The following is a 10,002-nucleotide window of genomic DNA, read 5'->3' on the forward strand; positions in this document are numbered from 1 at the left end:
GTGGATTTAATTTTGGACTCTCTTTTCTGTTCCATTGATCTATATGAGTCTGTTGTTATGCCAATACTGTACCATTTTGATTAGTATAGCTTTGTAATATAGTCTGAAATCAGACTGTGTGAGGGCCCTAGCCNATTTTTGTATATAGTGAAGATAGTGGTTCAGTTTGATTATTTTGCATGTAGCTGGCCAATATTCTCATTTATTGAAGAGATCGTCTCTTCCCTGTTAAATATTCTTGGTACTTTTGTCAGAAATTAATTGACCCTAAGTGTGTGGATTTAATTTTGGACTCTCTTTTCTGTTCCATTGATCTATATGAGTCTGTTGTTATGCCAATACTGTACCATTTTGATTAGTATAGCTTTGTAATATAGTCTGAAATCAGACTGTGTGAGGGCCCTAGCTTTGTTTTTGTTTCTCAAGATTCCTTTGGCAATTTGAGTCTTTTGTAGTTCCATATAAATTAGGATTGTTTGTTCTATTTCTGTGAAAAATGCTGTTGGAATTTTGGTAGGGATTGGATTGACTCGGTAGATTGCTTTGGGTAGTATGGACATTTTAATATAAATTCTTCTAGTCTGCAAGTGTGAGTATCTTTCGTTTATTAGTATCTTCAATTTCTTTCATGTCTTACAGTATTCAGTATATAAGTTTTTCACCTTCTTGGTTGAAATTTGTTCCGAGGTATTTTTTTTTGATGCAATTGTAAATAGGATTTTTAAAATTTCTTTTCTGATAGCTCATGACTAATGTATAGAAATACAACAGACCTTTCTGTATTGATTTTGTAACCTGAAGCTGTACTAAATTCATTTATTCTGACAGTTATTTGGTGGATTCTTTAGGGTTTTCTGTATATAGTATCATGTTATCTCTAAATAGTGACAGTTTTACTTGTATCTGGTTTGGATGCCTTTCATTTTTCTTGCCTTATTGCAATGGCTAGGACATCCAGTGCTATGTTGAATAAAACTGTCAAGAGTGGGCATCTTTTTGTTCCTGATCTTAGAGGAAAAGCTTTTAGCTTTTCACTAATGAGTATGATGTTAGCTATGGGCTTGTCCTATATGGCCTTTATTATGTTGATGTATGTTCCCTCTATACCCACTTTGTTGAGAGTATTTATCATAAATGGATGTTGAATTTTGTCTAATGCTTTTTCTGCAGCTAGTGTAACGATCAGATGATTTTTATCCTTCATTTTGTTAATGTGGTGTGTCACATTTTTGTGAGTGCAGATTGAGTGCAGATGTTGAACCATCCCTGTATCCCTGGAATAAATCTCAGTGGATCTTGGTGTATGATTTTTTAAATGTATTGTTGCATTTGGTTTGCTAATACTTCGCTGAGGATTTTTACACCTATGTTCATCAGGGGTATTGGGCTCTAATTTTCTTTTCTTGTGGTGCCCTTGTCTGATTTTGGTGTCAGGGTAATGCTGACTTTGTAAAATGAGTTTGGGCTTCTCTCCTATTGTTGGGGAGAGTTTGATAAGGATTGGTATTATTCTTTGAATGTTTGGGAGAATTCACCAATGAAGCTGTCTGAACCTGACTTTTGATTGTTGGGAGGTTATTGATTACTGACTTAATCTCCTTACTAGTAATCAATCTAAGATTTTCTGTTTCATCATGATTTAGTCTTTGTGTGTTGTATGCTTCTAGGAATTTATTCATTTTTTATAGGTTGTCCAATTTGTTGGTATATAATTGTTCATAGTAGTGTCTTATGATCTGTTGTATTTCTGTTATCGGTAGTAATTTCTCTTCTTTCATTTCTGATTTTGAATTCTCTTTTTTTTTCTTGGTGAGTTTAGCTAAAGGCTTGTCAATTTTGTTTATCTTTTCCAAGAACCACTTAGATTCATTGATCTTTTCTACTATCTTTTTTTCCCTCTATTTCATTTATTTCTGCTCTAATTTTTGTTACTGTCTTCGTTACAGTAACTTTGGGCTTCGTTTGTTCTCCTTTTCTAGTTTTTTTGAGATGTAATATTAGGTTGAGATTTTTCTTGATTTTTGATGTAGGCATTTGTCACTATGAACTTCCTTCTTAGAACTGCTTTTGTTACGGGGTGCCAGGCTGGCTCAGTCGTTAAGCGTCTGCCTTTGGCTCAGGGTGTGATTCCGGTGTTCTGGGATCGAGCCCCACATTGGGATCCTCCGCTGGGAGCTTGCTTCTTCCTCTCCCACTCCCCCTGCTTGTGTTCCCTCTCTCGCTGGCTGTCTCTCTCTCTGTCAAATAAATAAACAAAACAAAACAAAACAAAACAAAACAAAACAAAACTGCTTTTGTTACATCCCATAAGTTTTACTATGTTGTATTTCCATTTTCTTTTGTCCTAACATGTATTTTCTGGTTTCTCGTTTGATTTATTCTTCGGCCCATTAGCATATTGGGGTAGCATATTGTTTAGTCCCCACGCATGTGTGAATTTTCAGTTTCATTCTGGTAATTGTTTTCTAGTCATACCATTATAGTTGGAAATGATGCTTGACAGGACTTCAGTTTTCTTAAATTTATGAAGACTGTTTTATGGCCTGTCTGTGATCTATCCTGCAGAATGTTTGTGTGGGAGTGCCTCTTCTGTTCACAGTTTTGTGACCACTCTGTTTCCTTCTTTCTGGCAGTCATTTTCCAGAATTGACAAGAGAACCATCCTCAGATGATTTTTGGTAAGTGGATTCTAGCACTTCTTGATGCTTTAGTGGGAAGGAAGAATTCTGTATTGGCATTTTTACCTGAATATTTTGTAAATAAAATTTCATTTTTGTTATTCCAAGAGAGAACTAAATTGAAATTTTAAACATGAATATGGTTTTAAAAGTGTAGTGGAACTACAAGGATTTAACAAAAAATAGCAAGTCCTTGGTTTAGTACTTCCCACTCACTTCTGACTTCTTAGCATAATGTCTTCACAGTTGTAACATACATATGGTAGCATGTATCAGAATTTTATTCACATTAAAGGCTGGATAATATTTCATTGTGTGTGTATACCACATTTTGTATATTCATTCATCTGGTGATGGGAATTTGGACTTTTTCTACTTTTTCTAGTGTGAATAATGCTGTTATGAACATTGGTATTTAAGTATCTGAATCTCTGCTTTCAATTCTTATGGGATTATACATAGAAGTGGGATCGGTGGGTTGTGTGGTAATTTTATCTTTAACTTTTTGAGGAACCGCCAAACTGTTTTCCACAGCAGTTGTACCATTTACATTCCTGTCGGTAACACACAATTTTCCCATATCCTCATGACACTTGTTAATTTCTGTTTCTTTACTATATATAATAGCCATCCCAGTGGGTGTGAAGTGATATCTCATTTTGGTTTTGATTTGCATTTCTCTTAGGTTTAGTGATGATGTGTGCTCATATTTTAAGATTTATATACTAACAAAGCTGATTGGCAGGGGTGTGTGTGTAGGGAGACAGTGTAGTTGATGACTGACTGGCTTCCCTATGGGATGATGATCAGCCAGGATGCACTGTCTTATTAGAGGGTCCCTGGATGTTAGCATCTATCTTTCTTATAAACTTCTCAGACTTCTTCTCATGAGAAGAACTTTCCAGGCTATTGCAGCTGTTATGGGAGCTGAGTGGAGGTAAAGGGCCGGTGATCATACTTATCAGAGTATAAAGGATTTCACTTAAAACTCCTGTCTTTGGAGAGAATTCCCTACCCTATACCTGCTCATATGCCCAGTGTGGCAGGGTCCAAGGTTACTCTGGTTTAACCTCTCTAAATGATAAACCTTCCATGGCTTGCTGGGTGCCAAAGGTTCAGTTGCCTGGCTATGAGGGATGAGGGTTCCTGACTCTTCCTCAGATGGACCTGGAACCTCTCCTGCTTTCCACGGTCCCTTTATCTGACAGGTACATTGGGCTGCCATTTCTTCAGAGTTCCCAAGATTCTGCTGGGGGCATCAGCCTGCGTTCTAGGTGCGTCCCTTTGTAAGCTGCTGGTTTCTGCTGTATTAAAAGTCTGCCATCACTTTGACTGTGGTCACTCCTTCTGTTGTATTTGTTCTGAAGGAGTTTCAGGAGGAGGTGGGGATACAGGAATATACTTCACCATTCGCATTTTCTTCAGTGTGGTAGCACACAGTCACCGTATCAAACTTTCTTCCTGACAATTATTTGCCTCCTTCTCTCTCCTGCATATCAGCTCTGGCCATAAATGATTGCACAGATGCAATGCAATCATTCCTCTTATTTTACCTGCTTTGAGCAGATATTCTGAAGTTTTCCCTGGTAGAAGTTAAACAGATCAACCAAAGTGACAAAGTGGATAGGAAAATTGTCTTTTTTGTGGTTTCGAATTGTCATTTTATTTTTATATTATTTGTTGAGGGAAATATAGTTAGTGCTGTAGTATATGTTAAGTGTATGTAGAAATATAAATTTAGTAGGGCTGTGGTGGCTATAAACGTAGGTATGATGATTATGTCGTTTTTTGTTAACTCTTGAATAATTATTCATTTGGGGATAAAGCCTGTTACTTCTCCTTGTAACTATGTCATTGTTTATAACAACTTATAAAATACTTTGCTTAGAGTCGGGCTAAATTTTTCCCTCTCAAGGTTTGAAATAATATACAGTATTCCAAATCTTTCAAAGTTTAATATAATCTATAGGCTTTTTACCCAACTGAGCCACCCAGATGCCCCTATAGGCTTTTTAGGTGTAGTTCTTCTTGAAGACAGATTCTTACTAGGTTTGGGTTAATTTTAAAGGAACCCCTGAATTGAATAGATATTTTCTGTTCTCTCTCACAGCCGGATGCCTCCTACCCCTAGTGACTCATGTGACTTTGATGACCCCAGGCTCTTGAAGAACATCGAAGATCGTCACGTAAGGCCACCATTTTGCTTCTAGGACATTACATAACTTAGGGTGCGCTTGTATTTATGTGTATGTGTAGTGTCTTGAAATTTGTAATTTTAGGCCTTGGGGAAGAGACGCAGTTTTACTTTTCTGGTGTTAGTATTCAGGGAAGTGATCTTAAATAAATGGTATGTGGTTAACACTCTGCATAAGTTAATGAAAAGCTGAATTAAATATGTGGTGAAGATAGAAAGTTGCACATCCAGATTGAGATGAGTCTTACCATGAAATTCTTTAATATTGTGGATTTCTTTTGCTTTTTAAGATTTCTGCAGTACTATTTCTTCATAGTTCTGAATCTAAGAGGTCATGCAATTTGAAAAGCAATCTCAATATGCTTGGACCAGGATAATTTAGGGGAGGAAAGTAAGGCAGAACAACATGTGGCATATATAGCGTCCTACTATGTGCCAAACATTTGATGTGTATTTCCTCTAGCACTTGAGTCTCCCCAGAGAGGTGCTAGGAAGCTGCATGAAAATATTGATTTGGCCAAGAGTTACCACCAAGCAAATCTAGAAATGAGACAAAGAACTTTAGTCTGTTGGATTCTTAACATCACATCATCTCAACTATTCCAACGGATTAACTATAGGATTGCCTAAATTTGTTTTAAAAGCTACTTTGAAAAATACCAACTTACAAAAGTATTTAATGATCGAAACATTTATAACTGGCTTTATCGGTATAGATTAGATCTGACATTGTTTTTTTTTCTGGAAAACATTTTAAAGCTAGGGCAAAATTAAAACTTTATCATTCCAAAATTTGGTTAAGGTGGAATATACTTAAGATTTTCTCGGAAGTCTCAGTGGGGAAATTTCCTGTTCTCTATTACACTTGCCCATTTGTTGATGCTGGAACCTTCCCAGCCATGGTTCTCCATTGTGAGTGTGTGAGGCACCCACATCCGTAGGCTGGGATACAGACATTCTGTTTCAGCCCCCGGCGATACTGCTGCAGTGGTCCCAGACCACACAGTGGGTGTGCTGAAGTCCATGCTCTGTGTCACTCTCAGAGGCATGGAGGTGGTCTTTCTTTTGAATTTCAGTGCTCGAGGTCGGTCAAGCTACTAGGCTAGAGGTTCTCCAAGCAGAAGGGTAGGCTCTCAGAAGAAGCTTCTGTGGAGGAGGGTAGCTTTAATCAAGGATGTCAGAGGATACCTGGGCCTTGTGAGGATTTGCTTTCTGAAAAGAGGACTCGGGTATTCTCAAATAGTACTCAGAGAGTGTTAAGGTTGACTAAATGTGTCTTTTCAGATTGGGGTGGTGAGTGAAAAATAAGGTGGAAGGGCGTCCTAGAGGCTTAGGAAACTGCTCTTAGTCTCCTTTCATGAAGTTTGTTTTCCTGGCCTGATCAGTAGGTGAGAAAGCAGCAGAGGAAGTGAGGTGAGGCTAGTGCATGGAGTACCTCGGGATCCCAGCGTAGGCTCAGAAACAGCAGCACATGCGTGGATCCCTGTTTAAATAAGAGACTCATTTATCTTTTCATTCATCTTGGTAGTTTATATCAGTCACCTTGGTAGGAATTAGGGGCAGAAATGAATAAAAAACACTCAAGGGATTTCTATTAATTGGGGAAACAGATGTGAAATCACTAGGAGCCATTGTATACCTTTACATCATAGGGATAGGTATGGTACCGCTCCCTGAGAAAGTGATTTTGTTTTGTGTAGATAAAGGAGTCTGATCTCTTTGGTGGGTGTTAGGGTTAACATAACTGTTGCAATGTGGACATTGTGGGCACCCACACTGAATGTTTGCATTCACCTAAAATTTGGGCTGGTATAGAAAACCCGTGGACAGGGGGCAAATCTCATTTGGAGAAGAGATCTATTTGCTGCTGGGATCGCGATTTTTGGAATCTTGAAATACTGAGCTCAGTTAATTTACATACGCTTACAAGACGTTCTCTTCAAAACTGAACCATGTGTGCTGGGGTTTTGACCGCTGATCACATGCTCTTCTTGAGCCTGTCCTCTCTTGACCTTTGAGTGGAGCTCTGAACTTGGATCAGGATCCTCCAATGAGCATTTCCTGTCCCATGACCAATGTCAGGCATTTTCGGAAGGATCCCCACTCTTCTAGAAGTTAGTGAGCTCCTTTTTTCTTCCTTTTCCCCCTCACCTTCTACCCTCCTGAGCCAAATTTCCTTTTATTCCAATGGGAAGGCCATGGAGAGTGGGGGCAGATGCAGCCCTTACGAACAGGAAGCCCTGACTTAGGTTATCATAAGCATCATTGAAAGTGTGAAGACTTTAAAGGATATTTTAATCATCTGGACACTCACAGTTCATTAAATGCATAATGTGGCCATGGATTGGAGAATTTATTTTCTAATTGTTTAGTAAAAGCCTACTTGCCTAAGTTCAGTGTTTTTTAAAGCTGTGTTTGAAGCCTTCTGATCATGGCTACTGTGTGAATTATCCCATTGACATTTAACATCTAGTTCGACTATAAATAATGAAGACCATAGGCTCCAATATTTTTCTTTCAGAAAATGTGAGATTGGATTAAGTGTACCTAATGGATTTTTAAAACATTTTAAATATAGAGCTTTTTAAATCACTTGGTTATTTTGCCAAAATATGGTTAAGGAAAGGGAAGAAGCATTTCCGGATTTTAGCCTATAGATATCCCATGTTCTTATCTAAATTGTCTTGGGACCATTGACTAAAATTAAAGCATTTGGACCAAGAAAACCTTTACTTTCCTCCTAAGAGAGTACTTCCATCTGCTACAGAATTTTTGTTTTTCCTGGGTCATCATTTTTGATTTTTGGGTACTTTAGGACTATGTTTTAAGCTTTGTGTGGGCTGATAGCCAAGATGGAATTTGCCTGTTAAAGAAGCAACCTACGGAAAATTTCAAGAAACGGTTCATGTGGTCCTTTGATTACATTACTAACCCGTGACTTCCTATTTGTGGATAATCTCTCAAAGATTTACCAAGGAAGAACATATACAGTTTTTTTTGTTTTTTGAATCATTATGCCTGGAACTTTTGAGCTGAGTCTTCAAGAAGAAATTGCTTTTATATGTACATTTAATACTTGATAGCTGTGATTTGGTGTTCCAATTTTATACATGCCAAGTTTTCTATTTTTTACATTCATCAAGTAAAAAATACTCATTTCTACATATATAAGGCATTTCATGCAGATTAAAATCTGTTAAATGGAGGACAAATATTTTATGATTATGAGGTACCTAAGATAGGCAAGTTCATAGAGACAGAGCAGAGTAGAAGTTATTAGGGGCTAGGGGAAGGTGAAAACAGGGAGTTACTCTTTGATGGGTACAGAGTTTGTTGGGAAGATGGAAGTTTTGGGTATAGATATAGTGGTGGGTACACAGCAATGTGAATGTTTTTAATGCCCCCAAATCATGCACTTACGGATGGTTAAAATGATAGAGTATATGTATATTTTTCGACACATAAAAGCTTTAACTTCTAAAAAGATTACACACACACACACACACACACACACATACAGTCTTCAACAATCAGGTCTTTGAAGTTATAAAAGACTTTTCTTGGAAGTTACAGAAAAAAAATTATTTTCAAACATGGAGCTCTTGTTTAAAATAGATTACAAACATCTTATCCATAGGCTGCAAATGGAGTTTGTCTCCTTTCTTTAATTTATTATAGAGTGTCAGGTTAACTAGAGAACCAAAGTTAGAATGGTTTTGTCTTAGGGCTTGTTTTTTATCTTTAGGAATGTTGTCTGGCCTACCGCTACTTTGCGAGTGTGTGCAGCTCCTCCTTATAGCTCTCAGAAATATTTTACTATTAGCTATGAACTCAAAGACCCTCTTTCATGTTTCACTGTGGGATGAGGTGACGTGCTGGACTCCATGGCTCTCAGATGCAGGAGAAAGCAATCTTTTTTTTTTTCTTCCCATTTACTACATTTTTATATGTGTATTTCTTTTTCATTGAATTGTCTGTGCAACTGATTGTTGCTGATCACTGTGTACATCGAAGAGAGAGAACAATGAGCCCAGGTCAGTGAATTACCAACGTAAGGCCCAGAGTGGAACCCCGAGTCATCCTTGGCAGCCTTTAAATATTTCCTTCAACTCCTGCCTCCAAGGCCAATACTGCGAAAGACCAGGCCCAAGACCTAATCATAAAATTGGCAGAACTAGTGTGGAGGTCCCTTAAAAAGTTAAAAAAATTGAGCTACCCTATGACCCAGTNGCACTACTGGGTGTTTACCCCAAAGATACAGACGTAGTAAAGAGAAGGGCCATATGCACCCCAATGTTCATAGCTGCATTGTCCACAATAGCCAAATCATGGAAGGAGCCGAGATGCCCTTCAACAGATGACTGGATTAAGAAGCTGTGGTCCATATATACAATGGAATATTACTCAGCTATCAGAAAGAACGAATTCTCAACATTTGCTGCAACATGGACGGCACTGGAGGAGATAATGCTAAGTGAAATAAGTCAAGCAGAGAAAGACAATTATCATATGATTTCTCTCATCTATGGAACATAAGAACTAGGAAGATCGGTAGGGGAAGAAAGGGATAAAGAAGGGGGGGTAATCAGAAGGGGGAGTGAAGCATGAGAGACTATGGACTCTGAGAAACAAACTGAGGGCTTCAGAGGGGAGGGGGTGGGGGAATGGGATAGGCTGGTGATGGGTAATAAGGACACGTATTGCATGGTGCACTGGGTGTTATATGCAACTAATCATCGAACTTTACATCAAAAATCAGGGATGTACTGTATGGTGACTAATATAATATAATAAAAAAACATTTAAAAAATTGGCAGAACTCCTTAGAAGGCTGAATTGGTAGCCTCACAAAATCATCTGCACCAAAGTCTAGTAGGAAGGAGACCCTGGGACTAGGGTTGGGGTCTCCTGGGTAGAGGCACCCAAGAACCTGAGACCCCCAGGTTCCTCTGGAACTTGGGGGCCTGTGGAAGTGGTCTCCTGCCTTTCATAGAAGATGGTAGCTTCCCTGTGCTTCCATGATCAGGTCTCAGCTAAAGCAGATGTCTTGCCAGAAAGTGCTTATCTTCCTCAGGGTCTGTCCCCACCTCCCACCTTCTCCACTAGATAAGCCTGGGGGCACATCTCAGC

General features: G+C 38.5%; 1 protein-coding gene across 1 annotated transcript in view; it reads left to right on the top strand.

Annotated features, from left to right (window-relative positions):
• ATP8A2 (ATPase phospholipid transporting 8A2) overlaps positions 1 to 10,002 on the top strand; it is a 498,496-nt gene that overhangs the window by 76,674 nt on the left and 411,820 nt on the right. Inside the window, exons 13-14 of the mRNA XM_034663775.1 lie at positions 2,634 to 2,678; positions 4,789 to 4,864. Of these exons, the coding sequence (XP_034519666.1) occupies positions 2,634 to 2,678; positions 4,789 to 4,864 (121 nt within the window). The remainder of the gene's footprint in view (positions 1 to 2,633; positions 2,679 to 4,788; positions 4,865 to 10,002) is intronic.

This window comes from Ailuropoda melanoleuca, chromosome 7 (assembly GCF_002007445.2).
Source record: "Ailuropoda melanoleuca isolate Jingjing chromosome 7, ASM200744v2, whole genome shotgun sequence".
In the NCBI taxonomy this organism is placed as follows: Eukaryota; Metazoa; Chordata; class Mammalia; order Carnivora; family Ursidae; genus Ailuropoda; species Ailuropoda melanoleuca.